Source organism: Zea mays, chromosome 1 (assembly GCF_902167145.1).
Source record: "Zea mays cultivar B73 chromosome 1, Zm-B73-REFERENCE-NAM-5.0, whole genome shotgun sequence".
Taxonomy (NCBI): domain Eukaryota; kingdom Viridiplantae; phylum Streptophyta; class Magnoliopsida; order Poales; family Poaceae; genus Zea; species Zea mays.
Window position 1 is genome coordinate 123,267,279 of NC_050096.1, and position 25,801 is coordinate 123,293,079.

General features: G+C 50.6%; 1 protein-coding gene across 1 annotated transcript; it reads right to left on the reverse strand.

Annotated features, from left to right (window-relative positions):
• Positions 1 to 16,327: 16,327 nt before the first annotated feature.
• Positions 16,328 to 17,619, reverse strand: LOC100216976 (uncharacterized). The gene has a single exon (NM_001143356.1). The coding sequence runs from the start codon at positions 17,537 to 17,539 to the stop codon at positions 16,577 to 16,579; it is 963 nt and encodes a 320-aa protein (NP_001136828.1). The 5' UTR covers positions 17,540 to 17,619; the 3' UTR covers positions 16,328 to 16,576.
• Between the last annotated feature and the right edge of the window lie 8,182 nt (positions 17,620 to 25,801).

Sequence of the window (25,801 nt, forward strand, 5' to 3'; positions counted from 1 at the left end):
AGATCCGAGGGACTGACGGGTTATTCTGATTGAAGTGTGTTGCTGCCTTTAAGGGTGCGACTTGGGCACTTAAGCTAGAATAATTAGGGCGGTTCCGCCACACCGGGACTCCAAAGTAAGCATGTTGGGTCCCTTGAATGGGGTCCAGATCCCTCCAAGTAAGGTCCGGGCCACAATAAGGTCCCGGGACAGGAGATACCCTGGCATAAGCAAGGGTCCGATACTGACACGTGTCAGGCCTTATCCTGTGCGCTTGCGCTCCCCGCCTAGGCAGAGACCCACTACTGCCGCGTGGCTTGTAGCCCGTGACATAAGCCAGCGGGCGGAGCCTGACGTAAGGCCTCTAAGCTACGCGGTCTCTGCATTTATTGCGGAGAGGACGCGCCGTCTACCCACCCTGCTGACAGGCGATGTGCCCCCTCAGCATTTAATGCGTCCTATCCACTCCGCTGGCAGGCGGCGCCAGGGCCATCCTGTAGACGGCGCACCTGTCCAGTCCATTGTCAAACAGTGCGCTCGTGCCGCGCGGCGCACTGTGTCCATCATCCCTTATACGAGAAGCTTCCCCTACACGCCTGTCGGAGAGCAAATCTCCGGCCGGGTGGCGGAGTGCACCCGCCCTAAATTCTAATATGAGGAGGGGCCTAGGCGTTTTGCTTGTTAGTCTGGAAAACGGGAAGAACACAAGAACACACAAGGATTTAGAGTGGTTCGGGCCGCCGGAGCGTAACACCCTACTCCACTGTGTGATGTATTGCTTGGGAGCTTGTATGAACTTGTGAGTGTCTGAGTGAGCCTAAGATTCGATCTGACTTGTAACGTAGCATGCCTCCCCTTTTATAGCTGAAGGGGGGCATGCACAAAGGCACTGGGCCCCGACATGTGGGCCCAGGGACATAAAGAATATAGCGCTTGGAGCTTCTAATGTTTGCTGCTGGGGCAAGCTTCTCGTGCCCTGACGCCCGAGTTCTCCGTATCCTCGGCGTACAGGGGAAGCTTCTTGTAGAAGGGATGATGAACACAGTGCGCCGCTCGGCACGGGCGCACTGTTTGCCAACAGACTGGACAGGCGCGCCGTCTGCTGGATGACCTTGACGCCGTCTGCCTGTAGATTGGACAGGGCGCATTAAATGCTGAGAGGGCACGTCACCCGTCAGTGTGCTGGCAAGTGGCGCGTCCTCTCCGCAATAAATGCAGAGGCTGCACGCCTGTATGGGCCTTACATCAGGCTCAGCCCGTTGGCTTATGTCACGGGTCTCAAGCCACGCGGCAGCAGCGGGTCTTCGCATGAGCGGGGAGCGTAGGGCAAGGCCTGGACACGTGTCAGCACCGGACCCTTGCTCGCGCGGGGGTCCTCTCCGTCTCGGGACCTTGCTAAGGCCCGGACCTTACTCGGGGAGACCTGGGGCCCTCTCGAGGGACCCGGCATGTCTCCTTGGGAGCTCCGGACTCGTACACACAAGGGTCTGGTGTCCCTCTGCGGAGGTCCAGACCCAATAATGCATCCTGGGATGTATTATCTTTCCGCGCCGCGTGGTGCCCTTAGACCTACCCATGTGGTGGGGTCGGGTGCCGCTCTCCGTGCGACCTGGAGGTGTCGTACGGGTGCGGCGTCTTCATACTGTAGAAGAGGGTACCCATGTTTCAAGGTACCGACAGTGGCCCTCGGGCCTGCCTCTGGTGAGGATGTGAGCCTGCAGGTGGGGCCAAAGCTTGATTTGCGGTTGGTTCGCTGCTCCTGCGTGCCTACTGGCGTGATTACTGCCGGCCCGCCTATGGTCATGCTGACTGCCACGCCTATTCCCACGGTTGACTGGCCCGTGACTTTCGTACTTAATGCCACTATTGGGCCACGCGTGGGATGCCTCGAGTCGCTGCACTGGTTCTGAAAACTTATCTTTTCAGTCTTCCACGACGGCCTCGAGAAGACATGGCATTGGCGCGAGCGGCGGTGCGATTTTTCCGCATCCGGTAACCAACACGCCGGTCGTATGACATGTGGGCCTGGGGCCCCATGTTGGACTGTTGGTTGAAGTTGAGGGGGCGCACAACCGCGGGGCGGTTGTACGCTTCTTGTGTGGCGGTTCACCTTTTTGACCGCTACTTACGGTGAAGATGAAGGGGCGCTTAACCGCGGGGCGGTTGCATGCTCCTTGTGCCGTTCTTCTTCCTGACCACTGGTTGCCTTGAAGATGAAGGGGCGCATAACCGCGGGGCAGTTGCACGCTCCATCTTCGGGTCAGTCTGTATGACATGTGGGACCTGGCCCCCGTGTCATAAGGTGGGAACCCTGGTGCACGTCGGGGGAGACTTCGCCCGTAACGCTTCGGGGCGCGAGTGGAGAGATCTGCCTTTAAAAAGGGGTCGACCTCCCGAGTAGTAGCCATGCCTCGCTCCTCTTACATTCATCGCACCCTTCCACCTTCTGGGCCTCCAGATGGGGTGCGTCGGTGTTCTCTGGAGGGATCCGTGTCAGGGCCGTCCCCTCCGGCGATCTCACCGCCGGAGAGCTCGCGCTCAAGGTGGTGCTGTCGATCTTATCTTCTTCTTGCTGCTATTAGAGGAGCGCAACCCCATGGGGGTTGGCGCACTTCCACCATCGCTCGACTTCAAGGATTTTCATCATGCAGCCCGGCCGCAACTCCCCACCAGTGGTCATCTAGAAGGATGACCACCAGCCTTGTGGTGGAGAGAAGTGAGCCGGGCTGCGGCCTCCCCCTGTCCTCAGCTTCAAGGATGTTCATCATCCGTGCTGGGGAGGAGGGCGAGCCGAGTTGGGGTCCCGCCTTCCGCATGGGCTGGTGGTCCCCTTCTTCCTCCAGCATTCGAGGGAGAACGGCGTTCACCAGCCTTGCGGAGGAGGTGAACTTCGGGCATGCGGGACCGGCCAACTGCAGGTGCCGCCGGCCGCCGCGTGCCCGGTTCCTCGGCTTGGATGGTCTCGGCGCCGCCTCCGGCGCTGCCTCCTGCCGTTTGGTTGGGTCGTGGCTGCCGTCCACCACACGGGCGACGGTCGCGCCGTGCGCAGGTCCGCCACATCCACGGCTCCTCCCGCGCCGGTGGCCGCACCGAGGGGCAGTACAAGATGTCGTACGCCGCGGGGGCGGCGTCCACGTTCTAGGATGGTCTTGTCCTCACTCCGATAGTGAGGACGGGAGCGAGGACCTCTTTGCACGCTAGGGCGGCCGCCACTCGCCGGTACAGCACTGGTGCGCAAGTGGCCGCTGTTGTCGGTGCTGAGGTGGTCGCCGCCGCTGGTGAGGCTCCCCACTACAGAGGTGGTTGCCTCCGCTGGCGAGACCGTTAGTGCCACCTGCCGCCAGACCCTCGACTCTTTGGCTTTAATGGCCTCATTATTGCCCCCCGTAGGAAGACGGGGGCGAGGACCTTTTCGAAGTGGCGTACGTGCTGAGGTGGCCACCACTGCTGGCGAGTCGTCGGTGCAGAGGTGGCCGCCACCGTTGGTGCTGAGGTGGTCGCCTCCACTGGCGAGCCGCTCGGAGCTAGCTACCCTGCGGCCCCATCGGTGTGGAGGTAGTTCATACCTGTAGAGTAGAGATGGAACTAGGGCTCCACTTGAAAACAGATGTAATACTTTCGCTTTTTGTAAGGTACTCAAAAGTACTATTTATTAAGCAGTATTAGCACTTATCTATTTTCAACTTGTTTCTGCTGTGTGCGATATTGTTGACTCCTCCCTGGTACCTGGCCCCCCGCCTGGGATGCAGGCTTGCTTTGTTGAGGTTGGATACCAGCGTGTCTGAAAAGGTTGTCAATAACTCTTGGGAGGCAGCCTCGCCGAGGTCTGGATCTGTACACAGCTTTTAGCTAAGGAGCGCTAGTGGTACACCCATAGGGTCCCTTGTCTGACATTAGCCATCCTTTGATACATGCTCGGGACTCGTAGGTTTCAGTCCGGGTGACAAAGTTGCGCGTCTGGACCCCCTTGGGTCGCGGCTCTAGATACTAGGACACTTGTCGCAGGGCGGTGGAGCGTGCAGGCCCACGGTACGGGACCAGGCTGAGCGGCTACATGGGCTCCGGACCACCCCAGGAGACTAATGTCCATTCTCTAGTTCTGGTCCCGAGGTTGTCGGACCCACAGGACTTATAGCCCCAAATACTAGGTACCCATCACAGAGTGGTGGAGTGTGCAGGCTTTCGGGTACGGAACCAGGCTAAGCGGCCACACAGGCTCCGGACCACCCCATGGAACGGGGTCCCGTTCTCTGGAGCCGGCTCCCAGGCTGTCGGACCTCCCAACTTTCGTATCGGGGGCCCTAAACTGCTAGCCTGGCTGCTCAATTCGGTTGTCGTCATGTCAGATAGATGGAAACCGTACGGGTGGGTTAGACAAAAAGTATTATCTGAAAGACTGCAAGGTAGGACCATGGAGCAGCAAGATGGAACTATCATAGGGGCACAACTGAGGGGGTAGTTTTCCTTTATAACTCATCTTGCATGTGTGCAGACCAATAGGCCGGGTTTATGGGGACAGACGAATGTAAAACAGGAACCGAGCAAGGGCTAAGAGACTCACGAATGTAACCCTTATCAAGCAGCGTCTGCACCTGGCGCTGGATCTCCTTCGTCTCATCTGGATTTGTACGGTACGGGGCGCGGTTCGGAAGAGAAGCGCCGGGGATGAGATCGATCTGATGCTCAATGCCACGGAGGGGAGGAAGACCCGGTGGTAAGTCCGTAGGATAAACATCAGCATACTCCTGCAAAAGGTTAACAACAGCAGGGGGTATATCCAAAGACGATGCATCATCAAGCGGAACAAGCATTCGCGAGCATACAAGTGCATAACAGGGCATATGAGCTTCGTGGAGATCATCAAAATCAGCACGTGTAGCAAGTAAAACAGGAGAGTGCAACTTGATTTCAGATTTAATAGGTGCGGCTGATGTCGATTTGACTTGTTGTGCAGTTTTAGCAGCCCTAGTAAGATCATCTTTCAAAATTTGGTCAGGGGTCATTGGATGTATAATTATTTTCTGGCCTTTAAACATGAAAGAATAATGATTTGAACGACAATGATGTAAACTATCAGTATCATATTGCCAAGGTCGACCCAATAACAAAGAGCATGCTTCCATAGGAATAACATCGCAATCAGCATAATCAGAATAAGAACCCAGTGAAAAGGGGACACGTACCGAACGTGTTACCTTTATTTTACCACCATCATTAAGCCATTGAATGTGATACGGATGTGGGTGTGTGCGAGTGGGCAAGGATAATTTATCTACCAACGCTGTACTTGCCAAATTGTTGCAGCTGCCACTATCGATGATGATGCGAATCGACCGTTCGTGCACAACGCCCTTGGTATGGAATAGAGTGTGTCGCTGATTTTTTTCGGCCTGGGCAACCTGTGTGCTGAGAACACGCTGCACAACAAGACTCTCATACCTATCGGCGTCGATGGGATCAACGTGGACTTCCTCATTTTCTGCATGGTTAGTGGCAATCATAGCATGACTAGTTTCCTCAGAATCACTGACTGAAGAGTACTCACCATTGTTACGTATAAGCAAGGTACGCTTGTTTGGGCAGTCCTGAATCATGTGCCCAAACCCTCTGCAACGATGGCACTGAATATCCCGTGTACGTCCTGTGGAAGAAGCGGCGCCTTTGGTAGGGGGCGCCACTGGCTTGGTCGTCCCTGTACGCGATGTAGTGCTAGGCGTAGAAGGTGCAGGGTTGGAAGGAGTTGAGCTGTGTGTTGGACCCCGGCCTGCAAAAGAGTTAGTATATGTCTTTGATCGTCGTCCCTGCACTTCATGTTCAGCTTTGCAAGCATATTCAAACAATGTGGTTATATCAAAATAATCCTTATAATCAAGTATATCCTGAATTTCCCTGTTCAAACCACCACGAAAACACGCCATAGCAGCGTCATCCGACTCAACCAAACCACAACGAAGCATACCCTTTTGTAACTCCTGGTAATATTCCTCAACAGATAGTGAACCTTGTAGAAAACGCTGCATTTTGTTAAGCAAATCACGAGCATAATAGGAAGGAACAAATCTGTGGCGCATGGCAGTTTTTAATTGGGTCCAAGTAATGACACTGTTAATGGGAAGTTTTTGTTTATACTCACGCCACCAAATTAAAGCAAAATCAGTAAATTCACTAATGGCAGCCTTCACTTGGCTATTAGCAGGAATATCATGGCATGAAAATTTCTGTTCTACCTCTAATTCCCAATCAAGATATGCAGCAGGATCATATTTACCATTAAAAGATGGAATTTTAAATTTAATCTTAGAAAATAAGTCATTAGGGGAATGACGAACCACACGGCGTGCACGACCACGGCGATCTCCATCGTCCAGCTCAGTGTCACCGCCGTATTCCTGCTCCATCTTTGTGGTCAACACATCAAGGCGTGCCAGGATGGTGTCGAGTGTGGTGCAAGTCGCCGTTTGAGCAAGGTCAAGCTGGTTGAAACGCTCGGTCGTCGAAGTGACCGTTGAATCAAGCCGTTCATGCATCGTCCTAATGTCAGCAGCAAGTCCATCAACTTGTCCCCTTACTTCCAGCAACTGGGCATCCACTGTGTCGTGTGCTCCTGCCATAGTTAGTGCAAACACCAAAACACCAAAAGAAGAGAAAAAACAACGACAAAAACAGGGGTGTACTGCTCACAAGGCGCTCACACTAGTGTTGTTATCAAGTTCTTATCTGTTCTTACCAAGCCACAGTGGTGAACTGCAACCAACAGGTAGAACCGGTGAAAGATTGGATGAGCGATTGCCTGGAGAAACAGAAACCTTCTCGTCGTAGAAATATGTGGAGTTTTGGGTAGGCTGCACTCAAGTCAAGGATTAGCACGATCAAACAATAATGCAAAGTTGAATTATAGTGCAAAACACGAAACTATATTGTTGGCCACAAGTGCAAAGGACGGATGGAACTAGCAGAATGGCAGTACCGTAAATATTGTACTAGCGAGGCCACTAGTAGGAATCACAAGTGATTTTGTTTTTCTTTTTTGTATGATTTTTTGATATTTTTCTCAGCACAAGAAGCAACAAAATAGGAGCTACACGAAGTTTTACCTAAAACAGAGTTCAGATGTGGTCTACAGAAAATCAGGAAGTTCTCTGAAAAGCGTGCGAGAACTTTGATGAATTTTTTTCTTTATTTTCCTGAATTTTTTTGACAATTTTGTCGAAACCCAAACAGACCGTAAAAATTTCAGATTTTTTGGACACCCGAGCGAAAAGTTATGCCCGTATTACGGAAGGTACCTCAAGTTATGTTTTAAAAACGAACGGGATGAAACAACCGTATCCTTTCTCCTTCGTTTTCTTTTTTTTTTGTTTCTGTTTTTTTTTGACGTAATTGAAGGAGAAAAACAAGGAAGCGGCCGTTGACTCGGTTTGTTTTTTTCTGTTTTTTTCGTAACCGAAGGAGAAAAACAAGGAAACGGCCGTTGACTCGGTTTGTTTTTTCTGTTTTTTTTACGTAACCGAAGGAGAAAAACAAGGAAACGATGTTGACTCGGTTTGTGGCGTGATCAAACAGGAGATGGTGGCGGCGCTAGGGTTTTAATGGTGGAAGAACACAATGCAACCAGCAACAAATGACGCGAAAGCACACAAATTCAATAATGCAGATTATTGAAAGAAAGTGCGAGGCTCAAAAGGTTGCTGGGATAAGATCTAACCTGAATTTTTATGTGGTTTTGTGGACTGTAGGAAAAAAAACGCTCGATAAACTCACCGATCAACCTGGAAATCTGATACCAATTGATGTAGCTAATGTGCCCGATCTTTCGGCGAGTAGAGATAATTCCGATTTGGCGGAAGATGACCCTTGCGATCCGACTACGACGAGCAAGCCCGAGGCGCCAATGCAATCGCTGAACCAACTCCTTGTGTTTACCGACCTTGCTGATGCGAGATCGGCCTGATCATGAAGATCGTTTCCTATGCGCAATCGAAGAACGAACAAGAAAAAGATGTGAGCAATCTAATCTATTACTCGAGGGTGGAGTTCTGAATACACGAAGACAGCGCAGATTTGCGCGTGTTCGAGAGTAGCTAAGGCTAACGTAAAACAAAACTCCAAAACAAAGGAGGCGCAGCTCCTGGTTAAATAGAGAGGGGCGCAGCCCCTAGGGGCGGCCAACCCTAGGTCGTCCACTATGGGTCGCAGTTGGGCTGGTCGTCTATTCTTCTGGGCCCTCATTCTTCAGTAGCATGACGAAGTTAAGATCTCTGGCACGGGCCCGAGTGATTGGCCCAGCTAATGAAGGAAGTGGCGCTTGATGTGGAGGTGCTGCTGGTGTAGACGTACTCATAGTGATGTCCTCATCACCCCTCATCATTTAATGTGTCCTGTCCACTCCGCTGGCAGGCGGCGCCAGGGCCATCCTGCAGACGGCGCACCTGTCCAGTCCATTGTCAAACAGTGCACCCGTGCCGCGCGGCGCACTGTGTCCATCATCCCTTATACGAGAAGCTTCCCCTGCACGCCGATGCTACGCCGATCTCGAATGTCAGGGCGCAAGAAGATTGCTCCAACAGCAAACATTAGTAGCTCCAAGTACTACATCCGTGATGTTCCTGGGCCCACATGTCGGGGCTCAGTTTCCTAGTACATGCCCCCCTTAGCTATAAAAGGGGAGGCATGCAACGTTACAGTGGGCTCTCTTAGACCAAACTCAGACTCTCAACTCTCAAGCTTCCACAGCAATCCATCATACAGTGGAGTAGGGTATTACGCTCCGGCGACCCGAACCACTCTAAATCCTCGCGTGTTCATGTGCTCGGTGATCGCTTAGCAAGACAGGCAAAACGCTTAAGCCCCTTCCTCATCTTAGGATTTAGGGCGGGTGCATTCCGCCACCCAGCCAGAGAATTCCCACTCCGACATTTGGCGCGCCAGGTAGGGGGCTAGGCATTAGGTTTTTGCTTGTTTCCTCGCTCCGCGTGATGGTGCAAATCGTTGAGCACCGCGCTGAGACCTCCACGGATTTCCTAGTGGAGGAAGAATTTATTTCTTCCATGCCACAAGTTCCCAACCACCTAGTGCCGGGCATTGCTGCTGTGCACGCTGCACGGCAGCATACAATTGCGCAGACATCCCGGACTCCGTCGAGGGCGGCTCCGGGAGCATTGTCAGCAGCCAGGGAGTTGTTGCGTCACCCTCCAAGCTCCATGGCCTCACCAGGGGCCATGAAGCAGTGGCGGGATGACGTCGACCGATTGCTCGGCATGGCACATTCTACCTCGACCAGGTCGAGGCCATGGTCATCCCGACGCCAACATTAGGTGTGGGCGTCTGTGCGCTCACCCTCAGTGAGGGGTGCACAGACCAATGACCTCCGGGCAGAACTCAATCGCAGGCGTGCGGGAGAGGACGCTTAGGTCTCTTTAGAGAGGGTGCACGAGCGCCGCCAAAATATCGAGGGTCGCAACCTCGATTAGGACTTCGCTGCGGTAGCACCACAGGCCCCAATGGGCACCCGGTCTCAAGCGGGTGTCCCCTTGGCTGGCGTGGGCTATGTCGCTCTCGCGGATCATCTTCGCGCGGCGTCATGGCCACCCAAGTTCCGACCGCACCTGCCAGAAAAGTACGACGGTACGTCAAACCCGTCGGAATTCCTGCAGGTGTACGTCACCGCTATCACAGCAGCAGGTGGAAACACCGTTGTGATAGCAACATATTTTCATGTCGCCTTGTCCGGACCTGCCCGGACTTGGCTCATGAACCTCGCCCCAGCCTCAATCTACTCCTGGGAAGAGCTCTGCACGCGGTTCGTTGCGAACTTCGACAGCGCTTACCAGCAGCACGGTGTGGAGGCCCACCTCGACGCGGTAAGGCAGGAGCCCAGGGAGACTCTCCGGACGTTCATCTCCCACTTCACCAAGGTGCGAGGTACTATACCTCACATTTCCGATGCTTCCATCATCACAGCCTTCCGCTAGGGAGTATGTGATGAGAAAATGTTGGAGAAGTTGGCCACGCATGACGTGGAGACTGTCCCCACACTCTTCGCTCTGGCCGACAAATGCGCCAGAGCCGTCGAGGGTCGTGCATGGCACTCGGCCCCACAAACCGGGGCTGCCCAGTCAGGTGGCTCAGGTGCCGTCCCCCGGGACGGTAAGAAGAAAAAGAAGAATGACCGCGACTACTAGAAACTGCGGTCCATCGCTCTAGTTGTTGCAGCCGCGACTGGCGGACGGGGCGACCGCAACAAACGCCCGCGGCCGCATAGGGGTAACAGCGGCTCATGCCCTGTACAGCCCAACGGTCGCCACAGCGCCGTGGAGTGTCGCGAGATCATTGACCTCGCGAAACACGTTAGCGAGCGACGCGAGCAGTCTTCCAAGGACGGCTCCCCACCTCGTCGCCGACCTGGCAAAGAAAAGGTCGACAACGGTGAGGTGGCCGCGGCTGAACGGGACCTCGGGTATCAGTCACCCGAGGGGGACCTGAAGGATGTCTTCGCCGGAGGTTCCTACTCTGGTGGTGACAACTAGATGGACCCCCAGAGGGACCCCAAACTCCTCGGTGTATGGGGTCGAAGCCTGCCTTCCCCCGGAAACCCTTCTGGACTCCCCATGGGAACAGGCCTCTGACAAGTCCATGCAGAAATGGCTACAGCATGAGGGCGAGGGCTCCCTCATCAGACGCAGATGGGAACCCAGGGTCGGGACCTAGTCCTACGGCAAGTACCAAACCAAGAAGAGCTCTGCGACTCTCCCCCAGCTGGGAAGGACCCTTCAAGGTGACGGGAATGCGCCGACCTGGGGGTGGCTATCTTGCTACGACTGAAGAAGTACCTCTCCTTGCCCACTGGAGCATCTCTGTAAGTCCTATCCATAGGAGCAAGTCTGAGGGGTCGAATTTTTCTCCCTTTTGTAACTAGGTACCGCATACGTGTACGCCAACCCGGTGAGGTCCGCCCTCATAAGCCCGGCCTGTTGGTCTGCACCCATGCATGACAAGTTATAAAGAAAAGATTTACCCCCTCACACGTGCCTCTATGATAGTTTAACCTACTACTCCATGGTCTTACCTTGCAGTTTTCCAGATATTATTTTATCCAACCCACCCAAACAGTTCCCTTTCCATCAGGCATAATGACATCCAAATTGAACATCCAGGCTTGCAGTTTAGGACCTCTCTGCGAAAGCAGGAGGGCTCGACAGCCTAGGAGCCGGTTCTAGAGAACGGGAGCTCGTTCCATGGGGTGGTCCGGAGCCTGTGTGGCCACTTAGCCTGGTCCCGTACCCAAAAGCCTGCACACTCCACCACTACGTGATGGGTACCCTAGTATTTGGAACTATAAATCCTGTGGGTCCGACAACCTGGGGTCCAAAACTAGAGAATGGACACTTGTCTCCTGGGGTGGTCCGGAGCCTGTGTAGCCGCTCAGCCTGGTCCCGTACCGTGGGCCTGCACGCTCCACCACTCTGCGACGGGTGTCCTAGTACCTAGAACCACCATCCAAGGGGTTCGGACGCACAACTTGGCCTCCCAGACTAGACCCTGCAAGTCCCGAGCGTGTACCAAAGGATGGCTAGTGTCAGATGGCGGGTCCTCTGGGTGTACTACTAATGCTCCCTAGCCAAAGCTGTGTGCAGGCCTAGGTCCCAGTCGAGGCTACCTCCTGGGGGCCATCGCCAACTCTTTCTTACGTATGCTGGCCTGCAGCCTCGATAAATCGAGCCTACATCCCAGGGGGGCCAGGTTCCAAGGAGGAACCAGTTACACCACACACAACAGGGACAAGTGGTACACAGATAAGTGATAATACTGCTTGATAAATAGTACTCAAAAGTACCTTACAAAAAGCAAAAAGTATTACATCCGCCTTCAAGTGGAGTCCTAGCTCTATCTCTACTCTACAGGTATGAACTACCTCCACACCAGTAGGGCCGCGTGGGTAGCTAGCTCCGAGCGGCTCGCCAGCGGAGGCGACCACCTCTGCACCGACAGCAACGACCACCTCTGCACCGACGGCTCGCCAGCGGCGATGACTACCTCATCTCTGAGTGGCTCGCCAGCAGAGGCAACCACCTCTGCAATGGGCAGCCTCACCAGCAGCGGCGACCACCTCTACGTCGGGCAGCCTCCCCAGCGGTGGCGACCACCTCAACGTGCGCGCCATTGTGAAGAGGTCCTCGCCTCCGTCCCCCTACGGGGGTGAGGACAAGACCATCTAAGCCATGGAGCTGGGAGCACAGCGGAAGGCGGTGCTTGCGGTCTGGCCGGGACCGCGTAGCCGAAGTTCGCCTCCTTCACAAGGCTGGTGATCATCCTTTTCCTCCGAATGCTAGAGGAAGAGGCAGGCACCAGCCCATGTGGGAGGCGAAGCCACAGCTCAGCTCGCTCCCCACCACCGCGAGGCTGATGAACATCCTTGAAGCCAAGCACCGATGGAAGAGCGCCGCTCCCACAAGGCCGCGCACCTCCAGCAAAGGGGAGACAAGACCGGTAGCACCGGCCTACTAGGGATGACAAAAGGCATGAACTCTCTTGCGGCAAGCTCATCGGAGTGGATGACGTCGGCACAAATCCTTCTGCCGAGCACCGGCGCATTCCATCCAAGCAGGCGGTATACCATTTCGAGCACTCGCTCAGTCTGGGCGTGCTCGGGATGAAGTCACAAGGCCATGGCAAACTACGGCAACGTGAAGCAGAGACCTTGAAGGCAAAGGGGCGCAGGGAGCTCGGAGGCGAAAGGATGTCGTGAGTAGGAGAGAAGCAAAACATGGCTGCTACTCGAGGATGAACCCCTTTTAAAAGGCAGATTTCCCCGCTCGCGCCCCGAAGCGTCACGGGCAGGGCCTCCCCCGATGCGCACCAAGGTTCCCATCCTATGACACGGGGACCAGGCCTCACATGTCATACAAGCTGGCCCAAAGCGTGAAGAAGGCGAACCGCCGCACAAGGAGGGTGCAACCGCCCCGCGGTTATACGCCCTTTCATCTTCGCCGCAACCAGCGGTCAAGAAGGCGAACCGCTGCACAAGGAGCATACAACCGCCCCGCGGTTGTGCGCCCCCTCGGCTTCGCTGCAACCAGCAATCCATCCTCTGGCATGGGGGCCCAGGCCCACATGTCATGCACCCGGCGCACTGGTTTCTGCGTACAGAGAAGTCGCACCGCCACTCGCACCAGTACCACGCCTCCTCGGGGCCGCCGCAGAAGACGGAGGAGTTAGATTTTCAAAACCAATGCAACGACTCGAGGCACCCCGCGCATGGCCCAACAAAGCCATTAAGTGCGGAGGTCACAGGTCAGTCGGCCGCGGGGGCAGGCGTGGCACTCGGCGTGACCAAGGGCGGACCGGCAGCAATTACACCAACGGGCGCGCAAAAACAGCGAATCAATCGCCAGCCAGACTTTGGCCCCACCTGCAGGCTCGTATCCTCCCCTGAGGCAGGCCCGGGGGCCATTGTCGGTACCCTGAATCAGGGGTACCCCCCACTACAGTATGACGGCGCGGTGCCCGTACGTCGATCTCTAGCCACACGGTGAACAGCACCCGGCACCACCGCGTGGACGCCTCAAGGGGCACCACGTGGCGAGAAAAGGTGATACATCCCAGGATGTTTCATTTGGACCGGACCTCCGCAAGAGAGCACCGGACCCCTATACGCACAACCCGGACCCCCGATTACGGTCTGGGACTCCCAAGTAAGCACTGGGTCCCTTGAATGGGGTCCAGATCCCTCCAAGTAAGGTCTGGGCCACAACAAGGTCCCGGGACAGGAGATACCCTGGCATAAGCAAGGGTCCGGTACTAACACGTTTCAGGCCTTATCCTGTGTGCTTGCACTCCCCACCCAGGTAGAGACCCGCTACTTCCACGTGGCTTGTAGCCCGTGACATAAGCCAGCGGGCGGAGCCTGACGTAAGGCCTCTAAGCCGCGCGGTCTCTGCATTTATTGCGGAGAGGACGCACCGCCTGCCCACCCTGCTGATAGGTGATGTGCCCCCTTAGCCAGGGCCATCCTGCAGACGGCGCACCTGTCCAGTCCATTGTCAAACAGTGCGTCCGTGCCGCGCGGCGCACTGTGTCCATCATCGCTTATACGAGAAGCTTCCCCTGCACGCCGATGCTACGCAGATCTCGAATGTCAGGGCGCAAGAAGATTGCTCCAACAGCAAACATTAGTAGCTCCAAGTACTACATCCGTGATGTTCCTGGGCCCACATGTCAGGGCTCAGTTCCGTTGTACATGCCCCCTTAGCTATAAAAGGGGAGGCATGCAACGTTACAGGGGGCTCTCTTAGACCATACTCAAACTCTCAACTCTCAAGCTTCCACAGCAATCCATCATACAGTTGAGTAGGGTATTAAGCTCCGGCGGCCCGAACCACTCTAAATCCTCGCGTGTTCATGTGCTCGGTGATCGCTTAGCAAGACAGGCAAAACGCTTAAGCCCCTTCCTCATCTTAGGATTTAGGGTGGGTGCATTCCGGCACCCGGCCGGAGAATTCCCACTTCGACAGATCAGTTTCCTACTTTGCGTCGTTCTAAATTAATGCCTCATGTTGCTGGTCCTTTCAAGGTGCTAACAAAGATTAATGATAATGCTTATATCCTTGACCTGCCTGCGGAATTTAGTGTTTCCACTAGTTTTAATGTTGCAGATTTGAAACTATACATGGGCGAGGATGACGAGTTACCGTCGAGAACTTCACTTCAAGAAGGGGAGGATGATGAGGACATCAACTTGGATGATGAGGACATCAACTGCAACACGAGTACGACTACACCAGTAGCACCTCCACCTTAGGCGCCACTTCCCTCCTCAGCTAGGCCAACTCCACCTCAGACGCCACTTCCTTCATTAGCTGGGCCAATCACTCGGTCCCGTGCATGAGATCTTAACTTCGTCACGCTACTGAATAATGAGGGATCAAAAGAATAGATGACCGGCCCAACTGCGGCCCAATGTGGAGGACCTAGGATGGGCTGCCCCTAGGGTGCGTTTTTCCACCTTGGCCGCCACCAGGGGCTACACCCCCTCTTTCTATTTAACTAGGACATGCGCCTCCTTTGTCGCTGGAGTTTTGTTTTAGATTAGCCTTAGCTATTCCCGAACACGCGCAGACCACCCACGAGTAATAGATTAGATTGCTCGCATCTTTTTCTTGTTCGTTCTTCGATTGCGTGCAGGAAACAATCTTCAGGATCAGGCTGATCTTGCACCAAGGCTGATCTTGCAACAGCAAGGTCGGTAACCACAAGGAGTTGGTTCAGCGATTGCATTGGCGTCTCAGGCTTGCTTGTCGTAGTTGGATCGCGAGAGTCATCTTCCGCCAGATCGGAATTATCTCCTCTCACAAAAAATCGGGTACTTCAGCCTTATCAATCAGCCACTTACATTAGAATTTTTTTCCTTCATTGCAAGGAATTACATTATACCTTCCATTTGTTTACGTGAAAAACTATCAATATTATGTTCTACAATGCATTTTTATATAGAATCATTAAAAAACAGCGCGTAGGTCGCGCGTAAGTAGTACAGATGCAAGCACGGTCACTTGGGTGAAAGCATGTGCATGTACTTTATCCGTTTGAACACCTTAAGGAGACTTAAATAATAAAGATTAAAAATTTTGTAAAGTTATTACACAGAGAAGTCTCTTTATAGATGGTCATGTCATCTGTTATCGAAAAAAGCATTGTATGCAGGAACAAGTGAAGCCAGTGGAGCATCAACTAAATACCGTCCAGTCATACATATATATTGAATTTTTTTCTTCTGACTATCTACTCGTAGCGTATAGTCTACAAAATTGTTCGATCTAGTTATTTAAGCCAGCTCGATTTGATTACTCACCTGGTGAAACAAGCATATAAAGGGCACATAACATTGCATAGAAATTGTCATATAAACACGTCTGTATGACTTCTGCATATAAATGTTTTTCCTCTATTGCCTATCAATTGAAAGAATAGCGATATTTCTTTAAAAATAAATAAACAATTAATATAAGCACCTATGCTAAGTTAATGACTTATCCAGATGAAAATTTTCCACCCCAAGAAAGAAGGAACTTAGCAAACTGAGTTACGCTTAGAGACAGTAATGGATCGTGATTAAAATGCTTTTTCACAAAAACTAAAATAGTATGATCTTAAATAAATTTTAGTTAAAAATAAATATAAATATGACTCGATCCTAATATGATATTTAAATTTTATAGCGTAAAATTTAGAGCACACTCACTTCTATGATAGCAAGTAACAACATATGAGGACGATCTTGTATAATCTCTCCCTCTCTCAAAACATGAGTACAAAGAATATATTGGCATCAAAATATCGACATAGTACTCTTAAGCCAAATTTAAGTTGCTACTATATTCAATTTCTTGAAAGCAATGCAGTACAAACACCCCTTACATATAATAGCAATTGATTCCAATTAGCCAAACATCCCCTGTCACACAATATATATTTGATCCAAGCGAATAACTAAAAAAAGAAAAGAAACACATACTTAACCATCACCCATTGCAAACACCAAACATCACCCACCCCACGCAAACAACACGGCCAACCAATTGCAGCAGTAGGGACGCCAAATTTAGAGACCCCCTCCAAGCACAGCGGATACGCAAAGAGCGACCCATACGGCGATGATATGGGCCCCACGGCCCTCCTTCCAGGCCCTGCTGTCATAGGGACTGTTATCCACTAACGGCTGGGCACCGAACACGGATGCCGAGTCGTGCTCTCCCTGCCCGAGCTCAGGCCCAGCCACACCAGCGGCGGCACCGAAGGCCGCTTCTCCGCTGCCGACATCTGCCGCCTGGGGCAGCTCGGCCGAGTGGCCGTTGCCGTCAGGTTCCTGCCCAAAGGGGAGGTTGCTGCTGTGCGCGCCGAGCGGCTCGGCGAATGGCGGGAGCGCGGTGGCGAGCCCCGGCGATCCCGGCGCGCCGCAGTGCTGCGCGTGCCGCGGCTCGTCGCTGGCGCGCCACGCGAGCTCGCCGTCCTTGTCGCGGATGCGCATGTCGCCGTCGTCCACGAGCTCTAGCGTCTCGAGGAAGTTGGTGCCGTCTGTGTTGGTCTCGCCGTGCCACACCTCCTCGCTGCCGTCGAACACCTCCAGCCCATGCCACGACAGGAGCAGCGCGCATGTGTTGACGGTGCTGATGGGACGGCACTCCGATTCCCACACGCTCGTTCCTCCGGCGGCTGCACCAGCAGCCCCGGCCTCGCTCTCGCCCTCGCCCTCGCCCTCGCCCTCGCCCTCGACGGTGCCGCCATGTGCGCCGGCGGCCGTCGTGGTGTCGATGATCTCGACGTAGCAGAAGTCGGCGCCAAGCCCGCCGGCGCCCGGCACGGTGTGCGTCCGCACGAAGTAGGCCGCGTACTTGCCGGAAGGCGACGTGAGGAAGAGCACGGGCGGGCCCCCGCCCGGCGGAATGCTTGCCAGGATCTGTTGCTTAGTTACGCGCTCGATTGTCCCCACAGGCGACGTCGCTGCTGCCAGGGAGCTGGAGATCAGGAGGATGAGGAGCGTGGCGATGCATGGGAGGAGCTCCATGAAGACCAGGTTGCTAGCTTGGTACCCTGCTGCTTCTGTTGTGTGCTTGTTTAGCTAGATAGTGTGTTCCTTGCTAATTGGGCTGTGTATGTATAAGTGCGTGTGGATGCATGCATATATATAGCCTCCGATCGGAGAATGGAGACGGTGGAGTTGGAGAGTGCAGAATGATGGATTATTAGGATTTGATTTAACAAGGTCAATGGGGATTGGGGAGTGGTTGGAATTGGATCACGGAATACCTGCTCCATCTTTATGTCCAATACGGCATCGATAGGGGATTGGGTGAGACAAAAAAAAAAGAAGAAAAAAAAACCTGGGTACTCTTGATGTAGCGGTACCTTGGCTGCAGCTCATCTTGAGGTTTCTGTGTTTAAAGTACTCGGGAGCTGCACGCTTATATGTTACTCCTAATATTGTGTTGATTTTGCCCAAAAATAGTAGGTTTGTGCTGGGCTACCGCCTACTGCCACTTCTACTTACTTCATCTGTACTAAAGCCCCCTTTGACAGGGTCTGATTTCTCTAAAAAATAGTTCCAGCTCTAGCTCCGTTTTGCAATTTGTTTAGCAAAATAACTTCTTTAGTGTTTTTCCAAATGATGAATGAGGAAAATTTAGGATGAGCTGATAGAAGCCATGTTTTTGCCTGTCACGGACCCAAGATTTAAACTCAGGTAGTCGAGGACTATATATATATATAAGACAACATATCCTGTGTAAAAGGTTCTCCCGTATAAACATGCTAAAACGCTTTAACAATCTTTGGATCCAGAATCAAAGCTAATCTTAATCCCACCTGATAATCTTGTGTTTTTTCTAAAGAACCCCCTCCTGGTAATCTGGTGCGGTGGCGGTTAGGTGGGATTAAAATTAGCCTTTGATTCTGGATCCAAAGATTGTTAAGGCGTTTTAGCATGTTTACACAGGAGAACCTTTTACACACGATACGTTGCCCATATATAATACCAAGTGAAAAATATCACCTTAGCATAGCAAACTAGTAATGGCTTCTATTGAATTGAATTATTGAAGTTAGGACTATAGTGCACCTTATTAGACGTTACCAATTGTCACCTATCAGAAGCGAGAAGACTGCAAAGGTTGGGACAGGGCCTGAGCTGTTGATGCCTGGCCGCTTGAGGGCTTGTTCGGTTGCGTCTGGATCGAAGTGGATTGAAGGGGATTACATCTCTCCGTAGTCAAAATTGAATAGAAGGAGATCTAATCCCTCTCAATCCCCTTCAATCCAAACACAACCGAACAAGACCTGAGGGGGTGGCCGTTGCAGCCACGCAAGGCCGCTGGTCGTAGCCTGCAGGATCAGACTGCTGCCTGGCCGGGTGCACAAATGCAGTAACGCTTAGCACCAGCAACCAAGCTCGAGCGACGAGTGGCCTAGGCGGTGGGCGGCCAGGTGGCATCGTGGGCTCACCGGGTAGGCGGGTGGAGGGCGCGGCGCCATGGAGGCAGGGGCACTCCGGCGGCTGTCGGTCGGTGGGAGGTGGCTAAGCGGGGCTCGGAAGCAGGGACAGACGACTAGGCAGAGGCAGCTAGGTTATGGCATTTTTTGTCCTCATGCTTCTTTTTTAATCTAACCCCCGGTCCTGACATGGATCTTTACCTATTAGATGAGTCGTGAGAAAACACCAAAACCGAACACGACATAAAGCAGCATGCAGAGCATCGCTCCCGGATAATACCACCTCACTAGCTTAAGGAGGATGAACGATCGAGCTAGCTATAAAAATGTAACACTCGGATTCAAGGGCAAAACCGGGCGTGAATCAAATGTGTGCTAGGATCAAATCTCATTCATTTGATGACTCATGGTACAAAAATCAATGTCACATCTTTATTATATAATAGGGGTTTTGTCCAAAATAGCTAAATAAATACATCATGTGACGACAACGATCCTCCACAATCAGAGTTGACTTGGAGACGACAACCTAGACCTCTCCGAACTCATCGTAGCATCCTTCATGCTTCTCCAACGGTAGCTGTTCTTGACCTGGTGTGAGTTTAGCAAGAGTGAGATCGCATATGCTCATTGCTCAACAAGTTGTGGGGAATAATGTGCATGAGCTCACTTACGGCGAGGGATCATATGAAGTGTAAGTCTTACCAAAGAGAAAGTGATTAAGGCATGTTGGGGACTTGTTCTCAAATGCTATGAGTTAAGAACAAGGCAACACAAAATGTTAATGGTTAAAGCCCTTCGTCCTTCGAAGCATTATCTCCCTTACGATATAATGATCTTCAGACGAAGGTCATGAAGGACGTACCTTCATCATCGCAGTATATATCAATGAAAGAAGAAGCATATGAAACATGAGAGATAACATGAATAATCATATGACATCATTACTATATCTTTATTATATCATCATGAATGAACATGAAAAATATTGAATTACATTTGTACCTTCGGCTTGACAGAAGGCAAAAGTCTAGGCGTGACGCACGAGTGAATACAAGTCAGCGTGAACAGTATGGGGTTACTGTTCATCTATTTATAGGCACGGGACGCAGCCCGATCGAAATTACATTCATGCCCTCGACAAGTGATTGTAAACATGACACAAACTATCATTGACTGATCAGTCTTTTCCTCTTTAAGTTGGTGCAGCCCTTCGTCTCAAGGCATGTCACTATGCCGAAGCTCCCTGGATCGTAGCTTCGGCCAATACCTTCATGTTATGTATGCTTGTGCCAACTTGCTTAGAGGACCTTCGGTGACGAAGCAGGCCCCCAACAGTAGCCCCTTCGCAGTGCTAGATCTTTTTTCGTAACGAGCTGGATCCATGAAAAAATCTCAAAGGCTTCGGAATGCCGAAGGTCCGCAAAACACCTTCCCTGAGCATGTTGCCGAGAAACGATTAAAATATTTGGAACTCAAGGTGGCCCACCACGCAACGGGTACGAACGATCTGCTGATTCACTTCCCAGGCGCCGAGTGGTCCACCGTTCAGCGGGTGCGGGCGACTTGGCGATTCACCTTCTCACCTGCAGCACTATATAAACGGACGGGTAGGTGTGAAGGTACCACATCATTCATTGCCATTGCACTGTTGTGCCGTTGAAAAATTTAACCATAGCCGAAGCTTCTTCACTGCATTCTCGAGTGAACCATCATTTTGAACTAGCTTCATCAAAAAAAGAGCTTCATCAAAAAAGGGAGCTTCGTCAAAACTGTAAAAGACATCAACTTCGTAAAAACCGCAAAAGATCCATTAGATGGCCAAAGTACGCTCGACTGCAAGGGTAACTCGTGAAGAAGAGGTGACTGAGACCACCGAGACAGCTCTGATTTCTGAAGTTATGAGACAATCGAGCTTAGTTGTGACAGAGGGAACTGTTGACGAAGGTACTTCTGGTGCCGAAGCTGAGCAGGCTGATATTGAAGAAGAAGAAAAAGATTATAACATTTTGATCCCATCAAAACCCAGCCACCTGGATTTTGAGAAATCTAATGTGTCTGAAGCTGACGTGCCCATGATGAAGAAACTGGGCTACTTCGGAGGAGCTGAAAAGAAGCTTATTCGTTTTGCTGGAGAAGAAACCACTCTGACGCCTAAGGATGATGAAGTAGTAGTTTTCAAAAGCTTTTTCAGAGCAGGATTACGGTTTCCCCTGAACGAGATGATTGGAGAAGTTTTGGATAATTGCGAAATTTATCTTCATCAGCTAACCCCTAATGCTATCGTTAGGCTCAGCATCTTCATCTGGGCCCTTCGGAGCCAGGGGATGGACCCAAATGTTGAAGCATTCTGCCGAGTGCATGAATTGCACTATCAAATAAAGGCTAGAGCAGACGGGCTGCACGAAAATTTTGTCAGCTATAACTTCGCGTATCGCAAAGATACGAAGGCTCCGGTCCTCAGCTATCGTACCAAGTGGCCAACCGGCTGGAAGAGCGAATGGTTTTATATCAAGGCCGATGAAAAGAAAAGGGGGAAACTGATGATGATGGCCATGTGCCCGCTGGCTTTAAGCTTCAGAATGACTAGACCTTTGTGCAACATGAAGCCAGGGTCACCATGCCAGCTGGCCATAGCAGAATTCAGAGTGGTGGCTGAACAAATCAGCACCAGGGATCTAGTGCAAGAATACCTGGCCAACAGGATATCTCCAACGTTGAGTGAATGGAGTATGTCGAAGCTAAAAGGAACAAAGAAGAAGAATCGCTTTAAGTTTGAGAAATAGTTCAAAGAGCCTTGCCAAGAGTGGCTAGAGATGATTGAGACAATGTGCAATGAAATTTTGGGAAACTACACTAAAAAATAAGATCAATTAATGACTGCAGCCTTCGATGCCCGACCGAAGCGAAGGTTGAACCGAGTAATGGACGCTCTGAATTTTGAATACCCTGATTACGAGCGACTCAACAAAGGTGCCGAAGGGGCAAAAAGGAAGAGAGTTGTCAGCATTCTGAGCAGGCAGGCTGCCAGAATGGTAAAGGAGGATGAAAAAATTTTGAAGAAGAGAAAATCCAGTCCCGAGCCGAAAGCGACGGCTTTGAAGAAGAGAAAGGCTGTAGCTCTAGAGCCGAAGATGACTGAAGTGGAGGAGGAAACTCCTTCAACACCTACCACTACCGAAGTAGAAGATATTTTAAAGGTAATGACCGAATCCTTACCTATCAAGCTGCTAAGTCCTCTGGGACTGCATCTAACGAAGCTTTTTCAGAAGAAACAAGAACCTTCGGCTACAAAGAAGGCAGATGGGTTGAAGAAGCGAAGGATTGGTAGCGTGATGCAAGCTATTGAAAAGACGCCTCCTTCGACCTCGGTATCTAAGATAGCACCTACTGCAAGTACCGAGGCCACTGCTGAAACAAACACATCTGCCGAAGCTGCAGCTGCCACCGAAGCTATCAACCTATCTACCGAAGCTACCAACCTGGATGCTACCTTGTTTGGGATTGATAAATTATTATTGGATATGGGCACAGAAGAAACAGTTGCAGCTGCAGAACATATCATGGCCCCAGTGCCTGACAAAGGAAAGAAAATTGTTGAAGCTACATCAGCTGAAGAAGGTTTTGAGCTTCAGAACATGATCGGACAGGAACTATCTGAGTCTGAGAAGAAGGAGCTACAGGAATACGACATTTCCTGTGGCTACCAGCCAGGACGCATGCTCTTTGGTGGAATCAATGAAGAGGCCTTGGGATGTGTTCATGACCGCATCGAGGCAAAGGTAATCGGCACTCTATCGAAGAGTGTCGGTTTTCCGAAGCTTGAAGCCGACATTAGCAGCTACCGACGACAACATATCGTTGGTAGTTTGTTTTATTCCAACTTTAAGGTAAGATTCTTATAATAAAACAAAAAATTATTATTTGTTTGAATCAATAAAGTTAACTAATGAAGGCCTAATATGTACAGAGTTTGGTGCTGAGTAAAGCGCTGCAAATGCAACATGACCTCGAAGATAAGAAGAATGAAATTATAATCGAGGGTCGGGAAAGCAAAATCAAAGAATACGAAGCTTCTCTTGAAAAGGACTTCCTACTTCAAGCAGCGGAAGGTTCTCTTGCAGAAGCGCAGGCCGAAAATATCAGATTAAACAGGGAACTCCTACTGAAGTCAGAGAGCTTCGAACAGGAAAGAAAACACTTGCAGACGAAGTATGAAGCCGAAGCTACCGAAAACATGAAGCTAAAACAATCTTTGAAGGAGCTTCGCGACATATGTCTGGATTTTGGCAATCGCTGCGTACAACGATTAAAAAAGGTTTTCAACTCAGTCGGAGCCAGTGCTGAAAAGCTTACTACTTCGGCCAAAGATATAACAAGCACCTTTGAACATATTGAAGGCAAAGTTGAGGCACTTGACGAAGTAATAGCAGGGCATGGTGACTTCTGTACCCTGTTAGCTTCTCGTGGCACGGCTGCAGCATTTTTGAAAGCTGGTTGTACGCACGCAAAAATTTTAAATAGACCAAACTTCAGCTTATCTTCATCGGATTTAGTTGACATCCCTAATATAGCCCGAAGCATAGGAAGCAGATTTATAACGCAGATTTGGGCGAAGGGTGGTCGAGAACTAGCCAACGATGAAGCCCGAAGCCTGTTAAAGCCGGTATGAAACTTATACCTGTTACTTACCTTTTCTAGTGATTACCTTTTACCTTATAAAATTTTGTTGTGTGTAGGATGATGATGCCGAAGATCAGTGATCCGAAGCAGACCCCGAAGGCCACCGAAGCTGATCTTTAAGCCTGCCTGCATAGATCTTTTAGAGGCATTTGTATTATCTTTGTAAAAGACATTGTAATCAAGAATCGAACATCACTCTGTATATTTGTTCATACCTTGTAATATATTTTTACCTTTCCTTTCATGTGTAAATTGCTTTGTTGTGGATGAAACTCATTCCTTTTGAGCCGAAGGCGAAAAACACCTTCCCTTCTTTTCGTACACAACGAAGCATATCTTGCTTCTTTATGCTCATCGAAGCATTGATATCAAAGCCGAAGTATCTGTTTGTACTTTATGTTATGATGATGATGATCCTACAAATGTCTACATGAATGTGTATGAATGCAATGAATGATGTAATGTGATGTGCAAATGAATGTCCAAACACACGCACACGAAGCCACACCCAGACTCTGCATCCCCTTAGGAACGTCTTTTGAGTCTTAAGCTCTTCATCCCCTTAGGAACGTCTTTTGAGTCTTAAGCTTTGCATCCCCTTAGGAATGTCTTTTGAGCTTCTTCACCTTCTATTTCGGTGGTATAAGTTTTGCATCCCCTTAGGAACGTCTTTTGAACTTCTTCGCCTTCTATTTCGGCGGTATAAGTTCTGCATCCCCTTAGGAACAACTTTTGAACTTCTTCGCCTTATATTTTGGCGGTATTTGGCTCTGCATTCCCTTAGGAACGACTTTTGAGCAGAAAACTTACACTGCTCTCCCTTAGGAATGACTTTTTGTAGCTTCGTCATGCTCTACATCCCCTTGGGGACGTCTTTTGAGCTTCTCCCTGTTTTTCTTTTTGCACTCGACGGTGCATGCTCAGATTTACATATTACATCTTTTTGGGGGATTTGGGGGCTAAAAAATGAAAAATTACAAGATATGGCCCCATTAAAAACCTTTCTCCCTTCTTGAAAGGAAAAAGGTACAATAGAAAAAATGAAAAAAGATTACATCAATATTACACATAGTATCGCCGAAGCTCATTCGCATTCCAAGATCTGGGTATGTCGTTGTCGTCCATATCCTTCAATCTGTAAGAACCGGGCCTTGACGAAGATACAACCAGAAAAGGACCTTCCCACTTCAGCTGCAATTTGCCCGCTATGTCTGGTTTGGCCACTCTCCGAAGCACCAAATGTCCTGGCTTGATATTTTTCAATCGAACTTTTCTGTCACACCATTTTATTGTTTCGGCTTGATATTTATTAATGTTCTCTATAGCCTGAAGCCTGGTCTCCTCTATAGTATCTTTTGTTATGTGATAATCAGCTTCGTCTTCTGCCAAAGCTACTGTTCTTATTGATCCTGCTTTAGCTTCTTCTGGAGTTATAGCTTCGTCACCAAATAATAGTTTGAAAGGTGTAAATCCTGTTGATCTTGACGTAGTCGTACTGTGGCTCCACACCACTTTAATCAGCTCGTCTGGCCACTTTCCTCTGGACTGATTGAAGATTAGCTTCATTATTCATGTCATTATAATGCCATTTGCTCTCTCTACCAGCCCATTTGACTTCGGATGCCTAACTGATGCAAAATGGATCTTCGTACCAATCTGGTCATAGAAATCTTTGAATGTTTCAGCATCAAACTGTGTTCAGTTGTCCACGGTTATCGCCTTCGGTACACCGAAGCGATAAACAATATTCTGCCAGAAGAATTTTTGGACTGTGGCCGAAGTTATTGTAGCCAAGGGCTTTGCTTCAATCCACTTAGAAAAATATTCTACTGCCACCACAACATACTTCAAATTACCTTGTGATGGTGGAAGTGGACCTAACAAATCCAGGCCCCATCTTTGCAATGGCCAAGTAGGTTGTATCAGCTGTGTGAGAGATGAAGTTTGCTTTTGGTCTCTTGCACATTTTTGACAATTCTCGCACTTTTGAACCAGCTCTGCTGCATCCAAAGCTGTGTTCGGCCAATAAAATCCTTGTCTAAAAACCTTTCCCAGTAAGGGCCTAGACCCAATATGTGATCCACACAAACCTGCATGTATCTCCTTCATTAATTCTATACCTTCGGTTCTGGATAAGCACTTGAGGAGTGGAGAACAT